This window comes from Excalfactoria chinensis, chromosome 5 (assembly GCF_039878825.1).
Source record: "Excalfactoria chinensis isolate bCotChi1 chromosome 5, bCotChi1.hap2, whole genome shotgun sequence".
NCBI lineage: Eukaryota > Metazoa > Chordata > Aves > Galliformes > Phasianidae > Excalfactoria > Excalfactoria chinensis.
The window spans coordinates 18,887,940-18,910,712 of record NC_092829.1 but is presented as its reverse complement, the minus strand read 5'-3'; the positions used below and the strand labels follow the sequence as shown (position 1 = coordinate 18,910,712).

General features: G+C 37.9%; 1 protein-coding gene across 37 annotated transcripts in view; it reads left to right on the top strand.

Annotated features, from left to right (window-relative positions):
- NRXN3 (neurexin 3) overlaps positions 1-22,773 on the top strand; it is an 898,188-nt gene that overhangs the window by 369,974 nt on the left and 505,441 nt on the right. For all 37 annotated transcript variants that reach the window (XR_011903710.1, XR_011903709.1, XR_011903708.1 and 34 more), the window contains one exon: positions 20,318-20,437. Coding sequence is in view for 33 of the 37 variants with exons in the window: in XM_072337914.1 (XP_072194015.1) it covers positions 20,318-20,437 (120 nt within the window). In the remaining 4 variants the exon portion in view is untranslated. The remainder of the gene's footprint in view (positions 1-20,317; positions 20,438-22,773) is intronic.

Here is a 22,773-nt window from a genome sequence, read left to right as displayed (position 1 = left end):
CCTATTGCAGGTAATAAGTAGCATTTCTTCTAGAGTCTTCCTCCCTCCCTTGCCTTCTATCGTATTCTGGTTAGAATAGTACAGGAGAGAACAATTGCATCTTCAGCATTTGCAGGAATAAGCAGATAATTTCAAATGATTTAATGAAGATTTCCACATTATTTTTCAAAGGCAGAAAATACTGACATTTCTGGCTTAATGCCACAAGCACTGATCTGTCTGGAAAAAAAATAATAAAAAAAATTGTCTTTAAAAAAGTTTCTTAATCTGGCCAAATCAGCAGTGGTTTTGAAGGAAATATTACAGAGGTATAGTGTTATTTCATTTATTCCTAAACTGCCTATACAGAGCAAGAAAGTTGATGATAACTAACAGTGTCTTCCTCCTTGACTTGACTTAGATAATTATGCACTTTGATTGTCTTTGGTTGTCTTTGGTGTAGTTGTCTTTAGTTTGCTGTTCTAAAACATCCTTCTCCAGTTTTGCCAGGAAAGGGATTTTGCAGAAAACTTATTAAATGTTAATAGTAAAGCCTGGTAGAACTAAGAAATTTACCATAGGACCTGTAGACTTCAGGATTTCTTCTCTTGTCTTTTCGTTATGTCTCCCCTTCTTTCTCCAGAAACATTAATTTTGGATTTTTTTCCTCTTAAATTAATCTTGAAAATTACATTTATTTTGAAATGCTTCTCAGAATTACGAAGTCTGTAGGTAAATATTGCATTATTGTGAGGTCACACTTGAATTGATCTGTGTGATCCTCAGTTAAGTCACTCATGTCAGGAGGAAACAAAGGACAACTGCTTCCAGTCTTTATCATTTGTATAGGCATTTAAATCTTCTAAATATAACTGACAAATCATATGAACAGAATACCAAGGTCAAAACTTTAACTTCCGTAGGAATGTTATTATTGTGATCAAATTTTGTTTTGAGTCCAGCTGGCTGGGTGAGAATGTATGTAGCTGAAGTTGACAGGCTGCTAAAAGAAAGGCTACGTAACTTCTCAAAACGTTCCATCTTAGCCTGTGTGATGACTTGAAACGGCCTGATTTTATTTATTTATTTATTTATTTTTAAAGAAAGTACAGAGTGCTTTTCTGGTATCTGTTCTTTGTTCGAGCCATTTCTTTTTAAGGGAGTACCAGAGTCGCTTTTAAATTGATTTAAACCTACTTAGTACCTTTGGCTTTGTTGTTTTCAGACTATAGGGAAGCATGTCACTTGCCGTGACTGAGCATTTGTTTACCACATAATAATATATCTATATTTACATTTTGCTGTTGCTTTTAAAGATGTAAAGTATTCCTTTTTGCAGGAATGGATGTCAGTGGAAGTCTCTTGTCCTCAACAAAGCAGTGTTTAGCAAAAACATGCAGCAGCAGTGCTTTAGAACATGAAGAACCAGGAGGAAGGGTGGAGATTCTTTCCACCTTAAGGACCAACAGTGTTTTGATGCTAGATTTTTTTTCTCATCTTGTGGAGTGTCTAAATAGTGGACTAGTCACTGTCCATCAGCATCCAGGCATTCCCAGTTTTTTTTCCTGACTTTGAATCTTTGGATCCTGCAGCCTTCTGTATCAAAATCAGGCTATTATTGCATTTCAACACCAAGATAAGGACTTTTGGGCAAGACACCTTTTGCTTGCTTCACCAGGGCACTGCACTATATTGACAGTTGATGTGCTGGTTCATCATTTGAGAGGTAATGAGCCAAATTTGTCTTGGATGAGACCATCAAAATTAGTCTGAGCCTGATTTCAGCTGTAGGGTGGTATTTTCATTTAGCCTGCTGTGAAGAGGTACACTGCTTCAGGAAGGCTTAGTAAAGTAGTTTGTTATGCCTGTAGAATGTACAAGATAGATTCGTGAATGGCTAGTTTAAAATAAATAACTATATAAAAGTGTGTGTTTATTCACTTTAGAAAAATCTAATTGGAATCCACCATAGGTCATGTATTTTTAGAAACTATTCTGGAATTCTGCTATATTCTAGTTTGGTAGTATGGTTCTGCAATGTAATAAGCATTCTTGATAGTTCAGGGACTTTTTCCATATTGTTAATATGGCACTTTTGTATCTGAAAGATATACAGCTTGTACTTACACTACTTGTAATTTTTGTTAGTAAGAGTTTCATCTGTAGAGGCTGATCAAAATGTGGCTGTCTGATTACAGCTCTAGTTAATGTGTTAAAAAATTTTAATGAGTAGAGAACTAGGAATCATCAGGTATATTGAGTCATGTTTGCCAGAAGTTCACTTGTGTTGCTTCAGAGTAGGCCACTCTTGTCATTACTTTCAGAAAAACTTCTGTCTGTACTTAGGGTCTCTACCTAGTTTCCTCCTTCCTGATGGGATAGACACTTATGAGTCACAAAGATATTTCTGCTGGAATTAATTCACTTCCAGTGATCTGTGAGCTGAAGACAAACCTTGCTGTTCCATGCTTACATGACCTCCCCAGAGTTACTTGTGTGTCCTGAGCTCATTCAGTACCATCATAATTAGTTGTTTTTCTGTTAGTATGATGGAACTTCAGGTTCTTCCTGGATCTTGGTAAAAAATCTCGTAGAAATGAAAGGTGCACAGGGTAATGCAAGAAACCATTTTGGAAACAGATTCCCATTTTACTCAGTGGTGGTTGTGAACTGAAAAAGCTGAAGAACAGCAAACTTGGGTGAATAATTTCTTAAGAATGTACCAGATCCTCCTAGCATATTCATGAGTTATTTATTTAGTGACTTCTAACCATACCCTGACACTATGTGCCATTGTTTGTAGGGAAACATAACACTGTCGGCACTGGAGAAATAAACCACTAATGTTCTAAGTTAGAAACAACTGTTTACCTTTGTTAAAAACCCATTAGAGTGAGGCATAATATTTTGAAAGAAGTCTTTTAATGCACTATGGCAATATTTAGGAACTTCTGCCTGCTCTATCCAGAGGAACTTGAGTTTGGGGATTTCAGATTTCTCTTCCTCTCTGTTCTGTAATGTCACTGTAAGCAGAACAGAAAAGTTTCTGATTTAGACTGTGACTATTTAAATACAAAGGCCTTTGAGGTTACTTCTGTGACCTCAACTATCTGTTATGTATTTGTAGTGACAGGATAGCACAAGGTGTCAGCTGGAACTAACTCTGTAAGTTTGACTTAAGCAAGTTGAATACATTTTGAATGCATTCACAATTCTGAATTCCCAAGGGCTTATGTGGTCTGTCTGCACAGTGCTGAGTTTTCCATAAGAGTCTTTGGAAATGTTTTTCTTTTTTTCTTCTTATTTTATGCATTGAATTCTTTACTTTGGGGGTGGGGGGAGGAGGGAGGGAAGGGGGAGGATAAATGAGAGTTGAGAGATTTTCTCAACTCAAGATAATTGTAAGTCTGTGATAACTGCTAAATTGGAAGATAACTGATGATAATTTATGCCTTTTCATTGATGTGCTTAGCCTACAGTTAGGATGCTATTTATGCTGTTAAATGGGTATCGTCCAGCTGATTCATATCCTTTGTAGTATTGTCTCAGTTTCACTGGACGTGAAAGAAAATAGCAGTAGAGCTGAAAATACTTATGTATCTTCTCAGAATATTTCCAGGGTATTCCTTTGTCCTAGTTATTGTCTGCAATGCTTTCAAAAACATTCTTGTGTATGGTTTTGCATCTTAAGGCTTCCTATGGTTGTTACATATATATATACACACACACACATATACATACATATATATATTAGAAATATAGTTTGCTCCAGTGTATTTCCATCTTTCTAAAGATTTATAATGGAATTAAAGTTTGTCTGAGCCTTGATGATCATTAGTGGGATATTTTTCCCTTGTGTCTCTGAAGACTTAATAACTGAAGTCACAGGACATATTTTATGAGTGACAGAGACTGCACAGTGTGACTGGGCTGTTTCTTATATTCTGACTGCTTGTGGTTCTGCTGCATATTCACTGTGTTGCCATTGAGGATGTAAATTAACTGTAATTAAGGGAGGAGGTGGTAGAGAAACTTCCAGAAACATCTGGGAACTTAATTGATTTTTTTGCTTAATATTCTCCCATCCTTCGTTCTGACATACTGGCATGCTTCCTTCTTTTCAGAGAACTGGCTAGCAAAAATCCACTTTGTATTAATGAAAGCTAGACTTTCACTGTAGGCTTGTGCTACAATTTCACTCCAAATACCAACAACAAAAGGTGCTAAATCTATTTGGAGAATTATTTTAGCTTTAGTTTTTGTTGCCATGTAGCTGAACCTTGATATGTAAGATGGTGGCATGGCAAAGTATTTGTCCTAAAGCCAAGGAAGTGACTGCAATATTAGCATCTGTCTTTTACAGCCTTACAATCCTAGAATCTTACAATCTTATTCTTTCACTGCAAGTCTGAGTATAACATGAAACATACCTCCTACACTAGCTAGGGGGAGGAGCATGGGGTGCTCTTGCACAGAGCTCTCAGCGTGAAGAAGATAATAGCAAGAGCCTTTTCTGTAGGGGCTAACTCCTTCTGTTTACTCATATTTATTTGCATAAAACTGCTCAAAACAGTGCCAGCTTTAATAAAAAGGTAAAAATAAATAAAATTAAGAATTGAGAAAGGTGATTATAGGCCTGTAGCATCTGCCTTGTGAGGTAAAGGATGGGAGACCTGGGGCTTTTCAGCATGGAGAAGTCTGTGGGGAGTGTGTTATCGATGCTTATAATTATCTGATGGACGGGAGCCAAGTGGATGAGACCAGGCTGTTTTTAGTGGTGCCCAGTGAGAGGGCAAGGGGCAATAGGCACAAACTGGAACACAGAAAGTTGCAAAGAAAATGAGGAAAAACTCCTTTACTTTGAGAACAGCTGTCCAGAGAAGCTGTGGAGTCTCCTTCTCTGGAGACACTAAAAACCCACCCGGATGCTTTCCTGTGCATGCTACTGTAGTGGACCTGCTTTATCAGGGGTGTTGGTTTAGATAATCTCCAGAGATCCGTTCCAACCACTTAGGATTCTGTGAAACTCTTTGGTCGCTTGAATTTATACATGTCAGGAACTTTGGAAGCTGGAGAGTAGACCTTTCATTGAATGCCACAGTGAAGAGGCATTGACTTCAGCTGTTTTCAGATTTTAATTTTATAAACTTCAGAAGTGCTCCTCAAGTTGTCTTGTTGAAGGAAATTTTGATTATTGTTATTATTTTTTAAAGGACATTTTAAATCAGCCTGAAGTGATTTTTGTTTTCCTTTCTCTGTTTCCAATACGTTCACTGAACCAAAGAAGACTTCGGTTGTTGTGTTCCTCAGCATGCAGTGTAATCCATGTTCTGCCAGTACCTCTCTGGCCCAATTCCTCTGTGCATATGTTTGCATATAATACAGATATTCTCTTTAATATCATAATCAAAGATACGTGGCATTATTTTCTGTTTGCTAGCATTCCTCTGTAGATCATCAGATGTGACTCATGGAAAAGGAAATTCACAGAGAGGGTGCCTTTTCACATTTGATTTTTGTATGTGCTGAGGGGTGTTTCTTTTTGTGTTGGTTAGAGAGCAGATGTTTTCTGCATCCTTTTTTACTGTGTGGCTCTTGCTTAGCTGACTGCAGATACAATAGACTAAATTTGCTGATCCAGATGGTTGTCTTAGATTAGTGTTCTGATACAAATAGACTTTTTATTGCTCTTTGCATGAAACCATGTACCTGGATGTGACACATGGTTAAAAGTCAGCTCTGGTATAAAGCCATGAGTTGTTTTGCTTTGTGATGCTGAATGAGAAATTAGAAATCCTGTGTTTCCAGCTCATCATAGCAGCTCTTTGCAGTTCTTCTACTTTCTACTCTCTTGAAATTACCACTGTGTCACTAAGTGATGTTAAAAGTGACCCAGTATCCTGCAGAGTTTTGCAAATTGCTTGCCTTATAGATAAAATTTCTTGACCTATTTCATTATAAGCATGCTCTGCATTATGCAAATTCTTAGCTTTTAAAACTGCTCTTTTACGGTGTATAAACGATGAATCTGTAGACAGTTTATTTCCTGTAAAGTTGGGGATGAAATGTAGCGGTGCTCTGTAATATATTTAATATTTATGTTTATGTAATTTTGTCTAATTTTCAAGAGCAGCGTGCTTTTCTGTTCCCATTCAGCACCTCTGAAAATCAAGCTGACATTATCTCCACTGCTTTTACTAGAATAGAATTTATACCAATTCGAAATTGTGTTGATTAATCTTTTTGTGAAAATGGTTCAGTACTTGGTTATTTCTTCTCTCTCCGGATAGAAAAAAGGGGGGAAAAAATGAAAAAATAAAATAAAATAAAAAATAGAGTTGCATACTGCTGTCAGTAATACTAAAGCTTGCCTAAGAGGAAAGGGTGAAATGCAAAAGCTCCAGCATTTAGAAGGCAGGGCAGCAGGGTTAGGCCTACACATTAACAAATAGTGGGGGTATTGTGCATGATTTTGAGATATTTCTGTTTTCAAGACAGAAAGGTAGGGGCTTGGGGCTTTTGCTTGTTCTGTGTTGTTCTGCATAGAGTAGCTGGATAGGCTTGGCTTTAAACTCGTTTTCTTTGCCCTCTTTCCTGTTTTGGTGTAGACCAAGTAGGTGATATGAAAAGTTGTGATTTGTTTTCCAGACACTGAAGTACTTTGCCAGGATATATCCACTGTAAGTGAATCAGAGGGAACATTAATACTCAGGCTGTGAGAAGAGCATGCAGATATGGAGCATCAGGATTAGTGTTTTCTAAGCAGTCTTTAAAGTTTTTTAACCATTGAGTGATTAATCTCAGACTGTATTGTAGGTATAATTTCTTGGCCCTCAGTTTAATACAGATCCTTATCAGACTTTTTACCTGGAAGTGGCTGTCCTTGGTCTGAGTTCACAAACTAATGAAAGAATACGAGTCATTGACTTAAAGCACTGATTTGCAATACAATAGAGAAGAAATGTTTGGTCCGTGGTCCTACAGAGAATTACACAGTGCTTTATTTTAGAATAACCTAGTGACATCAGAAATACTATGACTTTACAGATTGAAGTATTTATTCTATAGAAATCTGAATCCTGAAGAAAAGTGTATTTCAAGATTTGGGAACAGGGCCCTTCTGAAGTCTGATTTTCATTCTCCAAGCTTTGTTATGCTAATGGTATGACTATGTAAATGTTAGTAGTGCTACAGCATTTGTACAGCATAGGATCTGAATGCTTTATAAACATGCATGGATCTCATGCTGCTTCTATGGAGTCTAGAAATAAGACAAATATTGGTTTACTCAACAATGCAGGATACCAGCTGTTCACTCGCTAGAAATAAAAGCATAATGGGGAAGAAAGCATAGGAGGAGAGGTGTGTGTAGTCTACGTATTCCTCTGTTACTTCCTAGCTACTTTCCTAATAAGCAATTTGAAGACCTAGAGAGGCTATGTAGGTAGCATTAGGAGGTTTTTTGATTGTGTATGTGTATGTCTTTTTAAAGGCTATATGGAAAAGTAACCTTTTCACAGAGTAGAAGTCTGTCACTACAGATTTACACTGGAAAACAGACTATGCTTGTCAGTAACCATTCAGTGGGAAAAGAAAGTGATAGATACTTATGACCAACTAATGCCATTAATCAAATTCTCCTTTTTGTGCAGCTTAGTGGGAAGGTAACATATACTGTTGGTTTCTTGGTAGTCAAACATCCTCATTATTAAAGTGCTTCTGGAACAGCTTGACCTAATATACAGTTGGACTGGATTATCTTGTAGATCTTTTCTGACCTTGGTGATTCTATGATTCTAATATGTAATATTAACACAACTTGATTTTATATCTATCTATATGGCATCTTAGAGTGCTGGCTACTACTCTAAATGTGATAAATAAGAATTGATAAAGTTTGCAACTAAAACGTCTAACTAACATGCATAGGCATCGCTTGGTCTCAGGAAATGTAAAGTCACCACTTCCTTTCCTTGCACTTGATTTCTTATTTGTACAATGAAGATTTTTCTTTTCTCTTTTTGTTGTCAGAAATCGGCTCTTTTGAAAGCAAGTATTAACTTTGTGTGTTTTGGGTGAGAAAAGGTACCTGCCATGGTGCCTTTCCAGGAATAAGTCTACTATTTGGTGGTAAGAAATCTACTAGGCTTCTTTATTGGCTTTTCTCTGAACCTTAGCTGAATCAGGATTATTTTATTCCTTCCCCCCCCCCCCCAATTAACACTATAGTGTAATCCTGTTTAATTCTAGTGATAACAGACTTACATGTGGATGTTGTATGAAACAGGCAGGGGTTACATGAGGGTACGCTTATGAAACTGAGTAACTCAGGAGGTGTATTTGAGAAGGACATCATCAGTTTGGATATTAGACACTGTATGTCATTGGGAGCTCTGGGCATAAGGAGTTGAGGATGTGTTTAAAGCCACGTACACTTAGCTTTACCATCCATGACTCTTCTTCCCACAGGGGTGTTTTTTTTTAATTTTTTTTATTTTATTTTACACGCTCCTTAGCTGACATGAAAGCTGTGAATTTAAAATGTGAATTTCAAAGGAGTTCTCAATACTTGCCTCAGATGTCATCTTTATCTGCAAATCCTCAACTATCCTTCAGTGTGCACTGCTGAGCTCTCTGCCATCCAGAAGCACGTGATCCTTCCTTGATAGCTTCTTAAGCTAAATAAGGAGTCTTTTGCCTGTAGGTCTAAGTAGCATTCGTCATCCTTCTTGTCAGGGTTCCTCAATTTTGATGAAGAGCACGAGTGTATGTTACCAGTAGACTAAAGATTGAGAGGTGTCTGTAAGACTTAGATATCTAGTTTGTCTAGTTTTATTTTTGTTGCCCTATTTTTGATGCTGCCCAGACAAGCCAAAATGTTGGACATACATGATGTAAGTAAGGTATTGAGGATACCTTATTCATTGGTAATACGAGTATTACTGTTCTCATGGGAATGGGTTTATGTTAGTGGAGTCCCAGTTATTTGTGGAGTATATGTTGTGTCTAATGCAGGAATAAGGTTTAAACAGTATTAAATGAATTATTTGAAACTAGACTTCGAAGTCAGTGTAGGTTTGGCTTCCAAATTCCAGTCAGATTTTATTCAGTTTTACAAAGCTTGTTAAAGTGAAAGGAAAATATTGATTCAGGAATATCCAAGTTCTTGCTGTGGCACTCTGGGCAGCACAACTTTGCCTCAGTTTCTGCCTCGGAAATTATGGCTATCAGTATCTCTCAACTTTATTTAGAAGATGCATTAACTTTGTAGGGTCCTGAAAAAATGAAGAATTATATAAATGCTAAGATGTAAAAGAGAGGCTTTGAGGAGACCAACTGAAAATACAAATGAGAAAAAAATCAAGGGAACATGTGGAAAAATCGTTCTATGTCTTTAGCCCTTGAATAGGACAATTCAGTGAAATTTTACCACAAAGTATTTTACTAGATTCTACTTGCTGCCTTGTATATAACCTGGAAATGTGCAGTAATCAGTGAAACGGTTTCCCTTAAATAGGTGAAATACACAGCAGTGCTCTATCTACTTGAAATATTGAGATGATTTCAGGTAGGATAATGTAAACTCTGTTGCTTCATAGTCACTGTATTGTGCAAACCATTTCTATTGAAGGAAAGTAAAAACGATAAGAGCAGTTAAGGCTTATATTTCACAAATAAAACGTGTATTTGAGATAGCTAAGCTTTTATATGTTTTTCGCTTTGAACACTTCAGTTTGCACTGCTAATCCCTCAGCTTTGAAGGAGTAAGTGATCTTTTCATGATAGTTTCTTCAGTAAAGTAAGGAGCCTTATGCTTTAGGTCTGATTGTACTACTCACCATCCTCTCTCCAGAGTGTCTTTTTTTAGGCAGAGGGGACCAATTTAGGCAGAGGGGACCAATGTGCTCACTTAAGGAACTTCAGATTTTGGTTGCTATTTGTATTTGTCATTTATATGCATGTGGTGCTCTAACTTTCAGAATGACTATTCTAAGTAGACTTATAAATACTGACTAATACAGTAGAGAATTTAAAAACTGTTTGGCATCGTAGACTGAAAGAAGTGGTAGACTTCAGTCAGCAGGTAAAACTGAAAAGGGGAAAAAAACCAAACACCTCCATTGTGTGTGCAGTCATTTGCAACTCTGCAGATGATTAATCTTGATGATATTGTTATAATAGTTGGATCTAACTATTATGGCATTCATTATGTTGTTAGAGAGAGGTTGATGATGGTTCATGTAATAGTCCTAGCAATTAGAAATTATTCCTTGACTCATTGGTAACACATTAGGCTCTTGAGTGCCACAGGGAATAGTATCTTAAATGAAAAATGTATGTCCTATGTATGTACCTTGACCCTTGGTATTTGGATGAAGATGTATTTGTTGGCATAAGTGTAGAATCATAGAATACTTAGAATTGGAAGGGATCTTTAAAGGTTACCTAGTTCAGCTCCTCTGCAATGAACAGGGACATCCATAGCTAGATCAGGTTGCACAGGGTGTGATCCAGCCTCAGATGGAATGTGTCCTGGGATGGGGCATCTGCCACCTCTCTGTTCCAGTGCCATGCCACCCCCACTGTAAAAGACATTTTCTCTGCATCTAACCTAAATCTACCCTCTTTAAGCTTGAAGGCATTTATTTCCCTTTGTTCTGTCACCACATAGCCTGCTAAAGAATCTGTCCCTCTTCTTTCCTGTAACTCCATTTTAGATCTTGAAAGGCTGCTATTGGGTCACCTTGGAGCCTGCTCTTCTCCAGGCTGAACACTTCCAGCTCTTTCAGCCTGTTGTCGTAGAAGAGGTGTTCTGTCCTGTGTGTCATTTTAGTGACCTTGCTCTGGACATGCTCCAACAGGTCTGTGTTTCTCCTGTACTGGGGATTCCACATCTGGATGCAGTACTCCAGGTGAGGCTTCACCATAGCAGAATAGAGGGGCCAGATTGCCTCCCTCTCCCTGCTGTCCACACTTCTTTTGATGCAGCCCAGGATATGGTTGGCTTTTTGGTCTGTGATGGCACACTGCTGGCTTAAGTCCAGCTTTCCATCCACTACTAACTACTATCCCCAGGTCTTTTTTGATAGGGCTATGCTCAATCCTTTCATCCCCCAGCTTCTTTTGGTAGTGAGGGTTGCCTTGACCCAGGTGCCAGACCTTGCATTTGGATGTGTTGAGCCTCATGAGGTTCACGTGGGCCCACTGCTCAGGCATGTCTAGGTCCCTCTGGATGGCATCTAGTCCCTCTGATATGTTAAGTGCGCCCCACAGTTTGGTGTTATCAGCAAACTTGCTGAGGGTGCACTCGACATTAATGACACTGACAGTGGGGAAGATATTAAAAAGTATTGGCCCCAGTACTGACCCTGTGGGACACTGCTAGTTGCTGATCTTCATCCAGATATTGAGCCATTGACCACCGCTCTATGAACTTGATTGTGTAGCCAGTTCTTTGTCTGTTGAGCAGTCCGCTCATCAAATCCCTATCTATCCAATTTGGAGAGAAGGAAAGTATGAGATACTGTATCAAATACCTTACTGAAGCACAGATAGATGACATCAGTGGTTCTTCACTTGTCCATTGATGCAGTGACACCATCATAAGAGGTTGCTAGGTTGGTTAAGTAGGATTAGCCTTTGGGGAAGCCATGCTGGTATCACCTCCTTGTCTTCAGTGTGCCTTAGCATAGCTTCCAGGAAGACATGTTCTGTGATCTTTATTGGCACAGAGGTGAGACTAATAGATCAGTAGATCCCGAGATCATCCTTTTTACCCTTCTTTAAAACTGGGTTTGATGTTGCCTTTTTTCCAGTCACCAGGGATTTCACCTGATTGCTATGAATTTCCAAATATCATTGGGAGTAGCTTGCCGACTACATCAGCTAATACCATCAGGACTCTGGGATGTTTCTCATCGGGAACTATAGACTTATGGATGTTCAGATTCTTCCACCTTGTCTTTACTTTCAGTGGGAGGGATGCTGTTTCCTCAGTTCTCTCCTACCAAACCAAATGTTTGAGGGCTGTGTGGCGAGCAGTTATAAGAGAAGATTGGAGCAAGAAAGTTAACTACATCAGCCTTCTCATGTCTGTTGTTACCAGCTTGCTTTTATTGTTCACTAGGGGGGATATGCCCTCCTGGACTTTCATTTTCTGGATGAGGCCTGTTCTGATGCTGTGCTGCTAAAAAGGACTGTGAGGTGTGTCCCAAATTATTTTTTTTAGTGTAACATGACTGGAGCTCCAAAAACCTTCTGACTTTACTGTCCCACTGTCAAGTGGATCTTTAGATGAAGGAGCCACTTTCTTTGCCATTGCTTTTTGTGCTCTGAAAGAGGGGAACAAAGATGCTGTCCCACTGTTAAGGTAGTCTCTGATCTCTTGCTGAAATATAGGTATATATACCATCCCTGTGAGGCACCATACTGCTATTCATGTATTTTCCTCCATTTCAGCTGATTTGCATTGCTTTCTGATTTCCTCACTTTTTAGACTTAAATGAGAAGTAGATACAATTATACTTAAAAATAAGACAAGCAAAAAAATAAAAAAAATAGAAAAGCAACCATCACCTTTCCCATAGCTTTCCTCCCCCGCCCCAGCCCTAACCCTAAGTCCCCTCCCCCCCCATAAATGGATATATGAAGATCATGAGATAATTTCAGAATTTTAAGTAAATCCTTTCAATGAAGATGGCCATTAGGCTTTGTGAGGGCTCACCAGATTGCTTTCCAGCTTTAGCACCTGCAGTCATTGATTAAGTCCAACAGAGCACTGATGTGGTTTGTGCACCTACACTGTTATTACTCCCCAGTAATGCAACAGAATTGTCTCTCCTTGATTATGCTGCACCTGGCTTTGGCGAGTGCTGCATCGCTGGAAAGCTAATAACATGTAAAGAGGCCTTAAACTAGGATTTCTTTACCTCTTCACTACTGTTGTGGTCTGTAAAAATCTGTGAGCAATTGTTGCTGTGGCAGTTGGCTTAAGATTATGTCCTACAGTAAAAATTTTGTGAAGCTTTGCATGCTTTGTGAGCTGTGGGTGGCAGACTGCATCCATTAAATTAATATCCCTGAAATGAATGCATATTTGCTATTAAGGAGGTACATCAGGATTAAAACACTAAAGCTATTTCACTCATTGCTGAAATGTGATCATCTTCAAAGCAAAATGCATCAGTGCAGTTACACTGCAAGGCAGTGCCCACCCTGCTGCCAGCTGCTCCTTGCTTCTCTGCTGCCTGGCCTGCACTAACAGAGTATGTGAGCTCTGCTTTTCCTCAGTTCTATGTGTGCACATATTTCTGTAGGCAAATTGCAGATAAGTCTCAGTGTGGCAGCTTCAGAGTTCTCTATACCTAACCTGAAGCATTGGTTGTTCTGATCCCTGAGTCACAAAAGCATACTTGTGCTCCTGAAGTGTTTTATACTGCAGCCCAAGCTCAAAGCAAAGGTAATGCCAGTCTGACAGGACTAACTTTGAAATTAATTTAATTAAGCTTTTGTAAATATTAATTTTAAAAGCATGAATGCTTGATTTAAAACAAACAATCAAAAAAACAACCTTTTTTTTTTGTACTTACATATCCTTTTTTGACCTCCTCTCTGGTTGCGAGTATAAATCACTTTCCTTATGAGTGGGAATAACTGCCCAGGGATAAATTTCCTAGTAAGAGTGGAAAACCATTTATTATTACTAAAATACTGAATAGAAAAAATATATATATTTTTAACATTGAAAACATATTTTGTTTAATGTTAGCTTTTAACAGGTGGATTGCTTTCTGAGTCACAATAACATTTTCTTTGGAAGAACTGGAAAATTCCTACACTAAAATTGTCATCTCCCATCAGTTTTCTGATTAGCAGAAATGTTTTCCTGATATTTCTTTAAATAAATAAATAAAGTTAGTCTTGGTAACCATAAGCAATAGCTCCATAATCTGTGGAAATACTGGAATTCAAAGGTAATGAAATTGCAGCAAACAAGGAGAGTAGCCCACTGCCCTCTATGGAGAAAGAACGAGCATAGCTTTTGCTATCTATATGACTGGTACCATGTATGTGACTGAGTTGTCTCTTGTTTTCTATTCTTAAGTCATAAGTTATATTTATACCGAGTAAAAGACACAAAACAGAATTTATACAGTGTCTTGTTATGGAGCCATATGAACAAGCTTTGCTTGCGTTAAATGCTACTTGAATCCATGTTAAGTCCTATTACATCTATTGGCTAGGATGTCTATAAATGAAAGTTAAGGTCATCCGTCATCCAATATGTGGTTACAGGTATTTGTAGTGAAAGAAAGGAAAATGTGTGTTTATATATCAATTTATACATATATAGTAAGGTTGTATTTATGTGGTAACTGTGTTTTAAAAAGTACATTGCTTTTAATCTAATTTCATGCACTTGAATAGTTTAGCTGCTAAGAGAGGAATTCTCATTTGCTCTTGTGAAGCTGATGCTGTAGGTGTCTGTAAGTTTTTGTATATGCGCTTCTTTTATCGCTGTACAAATGTAAATAATTAAACTTTGTTTCTTGGTTAGGCTGGTATAAATCATGTTCAGCTATATTAACTTCCCAATGAAGTTGATCTTTAAAGCTGTAAATAGAACTTCTCTGTAAACCTTGCTTAAAAGTGTTTCTTGAAGTGTATGTTTTGTTTAATGTGATACAAGACGGTTCTGTTCCTTGAGGAAATGGAAAGGTTGGTACAGGTAAGGTTGCCCAGTGCTGATCTGTAGGGAAGTGAAATTGCTTATGTCTTGTTGGCAGCCAGTATTTTCTTAAAAAGTGGGTTTCTAAAACCTGTATATGAGCAAAACAATTGTGTATGTATATGAATGTGTTGATTTGAATGGGATATCTCCTTGGGTCCTCAGTGTACTCTGAGGGTTTGCCAGTTGTTTCCTAGCAATTAACAATGCTCCTGAGTTGTACAGTGAATCCCACTCAAAAAAAAGACGTACCTAAAACTCCTTGACCGTACTAGTGCTGCCTGAAAACACCAACAAAATTCACTCTATTAATTGTGCTCATCTGAGACAAAAATGTCTTGAAGGTCTCTACAGCAGCTGACATCTATCCATGTGAACCATGCATATATTTAAACATTTACCCTGTCCTTTTTAGGAGGTCTTTTTGTCTCAAGAAGCCATGAAGTTGTGTGAACATTTAGCAGCTCCTTTGTCCTCCCATTTGTTTATTCTGATTGCTTTTTGCCTTGCTTAAACTTAACTCTAGTAATTTTGGCTGAGTATCTTTGGGTCTAGAATATCTTCTGCCTGTCACTTGAAAAGATAGTAGATTTAAAAAGATTTGTGTTTTGTGTGGTAATGCCTACATGAAATATCTGCCCCATTCCAAAACATTATGTAAAATCATTTCTGGTACATTGCTAAATACATATTCTAAAATATTAATATTATTTGTAGATGAGAAACAGGTGGAAAATTTTGGCTTTGGTTAAGAGCAGATAAAAGCATTACATCTTGATGTGGTGTTTTCAAGTGATATAATAATTGCTTAATGTTAATCTTGCAGAAGCTTTCCAGTTTTTTCTTTTGTCTCTATATAACATTCTTTTTCTGTGCCTCAGTCGGAAAACTCTGCAGTTTAATTAGTCGCATCTAAATATTCTTTAAAAGTCTATCTAGATTAGTAGATTAGTTTCCTTTAAGCTTTGAGGGAATCTAACTTGTTTCCATGATTCATCCTCATGTTTCACAAGCCTGCGCACATGTTTTTCATGGTGAATCACATTTTGTTAGCACATCAGTGAAAACAACCTAAACACCTCTCCCCAGAGCAAGAGGAAAAAATGAATATAAATCCTTGCCTCAGGGTGCTGTTGGCATTCCTAAACCAAGAATAAAATATGCAAAAATGTTTCCTGACAGTGAGCAAAGCTTAAATGGCAGCTGAGTATTTTAAATAAAAATAAGAAATAATAATAAAAAAAAGAGATAAATTTCTTTATTGTTACTGTTGGTCTTCTCTAAATAGTATTGTTTACCCCTGTAGAATTATTTGTTGTTGTAATTGTAATGAGGAAGTCTTCCTTATTCTCATCAGTCAGGCAGAGTCCTTTCTGGTTGTCTCTTCTAATATGTTTGACCTCATCTGTAGTGTAGGATAAGATGAGCAATAATGAAACTAGCCTTGTTTCATGAAGTCTGTTTTAATCATATAAAGGGATCAGATGATTACAGCCTACGCTGAGGGCGAAGGCACGCTCTTTGATCCAACTGAGAGAAAATAGTGAGAGGATTAATCCTTTGCCTTTCACAGGAGGGAGTTTTTTATGCTGTTAGCCACTTAGGGTGGGTAACAGTGATGTTTTCAGAGCTGTTGTTTTAAATGCATCCCGCAGCCTAGTTGTTTGCTCTGAATGAGTGAGTTTGGGGGGCCAGATGGAAAGCAACTTGCAATTTTCAAAAGGCATGAACTGCTTTCTGTTTGCACATACTCATCACATTCTTCTTCTTGATGCTTATTATCTATTGGGACCAAGCTATTAACTAGTAGCAGTGCACCTTTGACATAGAAATAAAGATTTGGACATCCTGGGCAAAGTGGATGGAGTTTTTCCATGTTTGAAAGTGTATAATACTTATTTCATGTGATCTATATGCATATGAATATTAACTAGATTTCAAAGGATTCATGGGATCATGAGGAGGAGCTGCTGCATCTGAGTTAAGTAATCTTTGCTCAGGAAACTCAATCTGCTGCCAGACTAATTCTGTCAAAGAGTATGAGGACATGTGAGTTATTTCTTTCTCCTGATTAGATAATGTTTGCCATTGCAGTGAAGGGGTACATACTAGCCTGCCTCATGTGAGTTTAAAAATGGGAGGTAATGATTGTTTCTGAGTAATATGCCATTTCTTAGATGCCACTAGGGTGCTGGAAGGGCTAAGAAGGCTGGAGGTGTTTTCTAGATTCAGAAGAATCATACTCTGGTAACTTAATAGTTAAGACATTGTGGAAGTAGGAATTCTGTGGTTCTTTTTCCTGTTAAGTTGCACCTTACTTGTTCTCACTCAAAAATGAAATAAAATGCAAAAATTGCCTAATGCCCAGCTGTCATCTCATCAAAAGTGCTATAAATAGTTTTGCCAGGCATCCAATTAATGACAGTGCTATCTTGTTCTCTTGGTTCCTTGTCTTTTCTGATAAACAATACACACAGGGAAGATGCACATCTTTGACTTTATCTGACCAATCACCCTTCAGCTTTGCTGCCTCCTATTACTGTAGATGAAGGGTGATATGCAAGACAGCTTGAAAGGTGGGAAAAAAATATCTTTTGTCAAAGCACTTGTTTCTGTGTTTAGATGTAAGACCATATAAGTGCCTAACTGGGTATTTAGGGAGAGAACTGGATCCCCACCACTTTGTGGCCCATTTCCTGACATCTGCAACTATTGAATTTGGAATCTTCAAATCCTCTTAAAAACTGACCACATGTCTGTGTAATAGCAGCATGTGTAGTCACCCTGCTCAGTGGGATGAGGTTTGGCATACAGATGTGGCAATCACTTTATGCTGTTGCTAGCACTGCTTTGAATTTAGTGGGATTTAATGCAGGGAGCAGCAATTCATTTGTGCTCTGTCTTGAAAAACTGGGACATGATTTTGCAACTTTTTGGGTCAACCCACTTGGTGCATAAATGTCTTCAAAGCATTTTTAAACAGCAGTAAAATACTGTTTGTAAGCACTCCTTTGAATTTCAGATATGACCGATGAATGATCTCAAGCATTCTCATGAGTACGTGGTTTTTTTGTATGCATTATTGTTTGGGAAACTCCATGAAAAGAAGCCCATGCTTATTATTGAGTACAAAATGGAGGTTTATGCACAAAGTATTAGAAGCTCCTATTTGAATTTTTCTAGACTGATTAATATTAAACTGACTGATCAAGTCAGGGACCAGTAAACATGGATTTGTTTGCACTCTTAGTGCTTTATTTTCAAGTTCATTAGCACAAACTTAACTAGATAGCAATCTCATTTGTAGGCAACCTTTTCTTTTGGAAAAAAAAGTTGGAAAGCTTACAACTTTCTATTAATTCATTTCTGAATTCATGCATTTTCTGTGGATCTACTTAGGTAACTTCTGTAATTGTTCCAGTTTTCAGGGTGTTACAGTGGACGTTAAGGTGGCAGTGATAAGCCAAACAAGCTCTTTTTTGTCAGTTCACACTTTGTCAGGCTAGAATTGAAAAGCAGTCAGTCACCTTGAGCTGCTGAGACATGCAGAACACAGTTGCATGCAGCAGGAAGCATGCAACTTCCTGCAGCATGCAGGAAGCTCTGTATTATCTGGTCAGGTGGCATCTTAAGAGACACTGGGAGGTCAATTGGACCTAAGATGTGGCTGTGTAAAACTAGGATAACTGATTCGGTATGTTCTGAGGCATACATTAATTTTACAGGTCATCTATGAGCATCCTTTTTGTAGTACAGACTTTGGGGGAAAAAATATATTCTCACTAATGTAAATCTAGCATAATTTTTTGAAACTATCAAATAGAGTTTTAAGTCACCTAATTTAACAGAATGTAAGGTTTCTCGCAAAGATCTAGCTGCCAGGATTGCATTCATAGTGCAGTGTGCCTTTGGCACAAAATGGGGAAACTGCAGGGGTTACGGGTTTCCTGTCAAAGAAGTATTTTCTGTAATTGCAGTATGACTTCCCAGCCTTTTAAATTGAGAGTGACTTTTCATTTTTCAGATCTCTGTAGAAAGACAGGTTTTTTTCCTCTTGCTCTGTGTTAAAATTGGATAGAAATAGGATTTATTTGAAAGGGAATCACTGCATTTTTATTCATGTGAACTGAATGATCTCGCATTGAGAATGACACAACATTCATTCTGTTGCTGTTTCTTCCTGAATGATTCCCCTAGCATGTTATATCTTAGCTGCAAGCTTTGCCCATATTCCCCCTTGAGAAGATGAAGTTATTAAGTAATGTTGCTGATTAAGGTAGTATGCATACTCTGGACTGCCTGTTGGCCCTGGATATGGTTCCTACCCCTTCAGTTCTGTTTCACTGTATAATATGCTACTCTTAACTATTAGTGTGCACCACAACACACGCCATAGTGGGTGAATCCCCTTTGTGCAGAGCTTTGCTCCAAGATGTGTGCATTTCATTTTCTCAGTGAAATTGGACTGTTTAGTAACCCATCCCATGAAAACTTTATATATATATATATAAATGAACGATGGGAAATAACCTGCATATCTGACATTTAGTTTTACCAGTGCAGTACTGGTTCTTGATGTCATCCCTGCCCTGTTGCTCTTAATGTGTTTAATATATCTTGCATTTCCTTGCTGGTTTCCTCTTTTGCCATCTTGAGCAGTGAGCCCAAACTTGATGAGCAAAAAGTTCTGCTGTCCTCGTTCTGCATTTCTCTGATATACCTGTCAAAAACCTTAAGTACTGTACTGAAATGAGCACAGACATTTTTTTAATTTAGCACACACCATTCTTCACTTACCATTTGACGTGAGTGAACTGTTCCAGTCCTATAATCTGAACAATTAATGTTTTAAGTAATTGCCTGTCACCCGTGATGGGTGAGCAGCAAAACTAGATATGTATGGGCAGCACAAATGCTGTTTTTCCAGGAGCATTGCTTGCAAGGACAACTGTGGATATACTTTTTGGAGAGAAATGGGTTCCTCTTTTTTTACTGACACATAACTCAAGGCAAAGTAAGCACCCTGTGTAAGTACAGCCAGACTGCTCTGTGAAACAACCTTAGAGCAATCAGCCAGGTGGTGAGTGGTATTGATAGCCTTTCTGTAGTGTTATTACTAATTTTATTTTATTTTATTTTTTTTCTTTTTTGAGTTAATTCTTTATTTTTGAGACTGAAAGACTGAAAACAGCCTGGTGTTTGATACTTAAGGGTTGGGAGGCCAGTGCAATTAACTCTGAAAAGAATCCCTTGTGACTATTGTAAATCAAGGCTTTTGAGAGAGAAAAAATTACAAATGGTTAATTCACTCTAGAGTTATTTCTGTCTCAACTCATTTTTCTAATATTGCATTGCCCCGTACCTCTTGTAAAATGTGTGTGACCTCTGGGCTCTGAGGAGGAAGGCACTTCTCTGAGTAGAAAAATTTGTGACCCTCACTCCCTTTGAGCTGTGAAGGTGTACTGTGGGGGTTGATTGCAGGCTATAATGCACATACCCAGTCTCCTAGTTTGTATCGCACCAGGTTGATTTTGGTGACTTTTCCAATTGGGCAAATACTGAACTAATTTGGAGTCTGATCTTAACTGTCGCACCTATCACCATCTGCAGGCAAGGGACCTGAAACTCTTTATGCGGGGCAGAAACTCAACGACAATGAGTGGCACACTGTTCGGGTAGTTCGACGTGGAAAGAGCCTCAAACTGATGGTGGATGATGACGTTGCTGAGGGTGAGTGCAATGTATAAGTAGGCTTGGTTGTTGTTTTCATATCTCTGCTCCCAGTCTCTTCTCTGCCTTTATATCCATTCCCCCTGTCCTAGTGTCTCTCTCCTTTTTTTCCTGATGCTCGTCACTTTCTGTGTAATTAATAGTGCTATGCTGAAAACTGTTGTTCAGCTCTGTGAGAAGAACTGTTCCCAGTCAGTTCCAGAAGGTTCTGAGATGATAATCATATCTGAATTATGTGCTTAGGAGACAAATGAGCTTGTACATAGCCAAAAGCACAAAGGTGCTGAACATCAAATACTCTTCTGCCAGGCTTAGATAGGCTCTTAGTACACCTCATTCCTGAGCTGCAAGCATGACAATTTCCTGTGCTGTGGAACGAAAGCTAAAACCTTCTAAAACTTTTCTTTGAACAGACTTTTCCTGGATGGTGAAACCTGCATTTGATAGGTATGATAGGGAATGTGGACTTCTGTCTCTACTGTTCTTTTTAGAATTCTTGTGCCCATGGCTTAGAGTCACCCAGAAGAAAGGGCAAATAGAGCACTTTGCTCTCAGCTTTCTTCAAGAGTTTAGGGGATACCCTAACTCACCAGAATATTGCTTGTTTTAACACACGGAATGTGGCAGTCTTGTTTTTATGTTTTCTTTCTTGCATTCTCTGGTATTTTCAAACTTAAGCTTCTTTTTGTAGAAATGGAGTTGAAGGGGAGGAGGAAAAGTTGTGTCTCAAGTTAGGAGATTTGCACAAAAATAACCAAACTACTGTACAGTGATCTCTTTTTTCATTGCAGAGCTTTATATGTAATATTTACGGTCTGTTTCTCCACAGCTTTAAGAGACAGAAACCTTTTTCATTTTTTGAATAAGAGTATAAAAATTCTCATGGCAGTGTACAACTGCAGAAACTGGGATTTTAAGGAAAACACCAGCAGTATGGAGACTGAGAATAGGATGACAAAGAACATTAAGGCTAGTGCAACATTGATAAGAGTATATTCATTTACTTGTGACAAACGCTGTTCTCTCAAATGCTGGAGCCCTCTCTACAAGCTTCTACTCAGAAAGCAATGAGAAAGAACAGCTACTGTAAGATATATGTTTCTGGAGCTGCCTATCTCTGCAAAAAGTTCTTAATTGCTGTGTGAATATAATTAATTGTAAGTAATGTGGCAATGAGATTGTCTGGTAGGCCAGGAGCAGGATTTTGAAATAAGCCCAAAGACAAGGGATTGCAGGAAAATGACATAGAATCAGAGAAGAATGTGAAAGATGAAATTGCATTCTTGTAGCAATTGGCAGAGACTTGATCAACACTAACCTGGAGGAAAATGAAATTTTATTCAAGTGACACTGAATTAGTGAAACATGAAGGTAAATGCATCCTCCTGTTTACTTTTGCATATTAGGAGAACAGTTTCTCTGGATATGATTTTTTTTTAGCAAGTACCATGAGGTGGCACTCTCTGCATTTGCAACTCAGTCCCCAGAAATGCCATCTGTTTTTTGTAGTCCATTTTTTGTGAAACTGAGTTTATAAAAAATAATGATACAATCCTATACTAAAATAGGATCTGCATATGTACATGAGTTACATAATTAAAGATGCATTGCTGCTAAAAATACCTATTAAAAGAAGATCACCACAATGAAGTCAAAAGTCAAAAACAGAGTTAAGACTTTCTGCGCAATCTGCACTCCACTTTCTGGGATATATGATATAGTCTTAAATGATGTGGTCACATAGATTTTTCCACTGGATTCACGCTGTCTTTAGGCATAGATCAGAAGTCTAAATTAGGCCCCCATTAAAAATAAGTAACCTAATTGATTGCCACCTTTCTTATTGCTTGTTTGGAACAATGCATGCCGATTAAATTTTGTTCTTAATATAGAGCTGTTGATTTTTTTTTCCCCCTTGTGTATGCTACTCATCAATATGTTTGTATAGAACTAAGAAGTTATACCTGGATTTATTCCTGTGTCTGTTTTATAAAGTGAGTCAGAGTCTTTTTTTTTTTTTTTTTTTTTTTAACCTTTTACAGATTTCAGAGGCATCAGTTTAAAGTTAGGTGTATTTAGTGCAATTTTGACATGATTTTTCAGTCATTTACATGTATGACTATTCAGCCAGCCTGTAAATTGGGTTTTTATTAGTGCAGTTCTGCTACTGGAGGAATTACATCATTACATCTACACAATTAATGATCACCTGTGAAAAATGTGCCATGGTCTTTGACTTACTGGCTTCCTGCAGGTAACTTAAGGCAGAGTCATCATCAGTTCCTCTGGACAGCATTTTGTTGCTTAATCTCTTCTACATCCTTCACCTCCCTTCT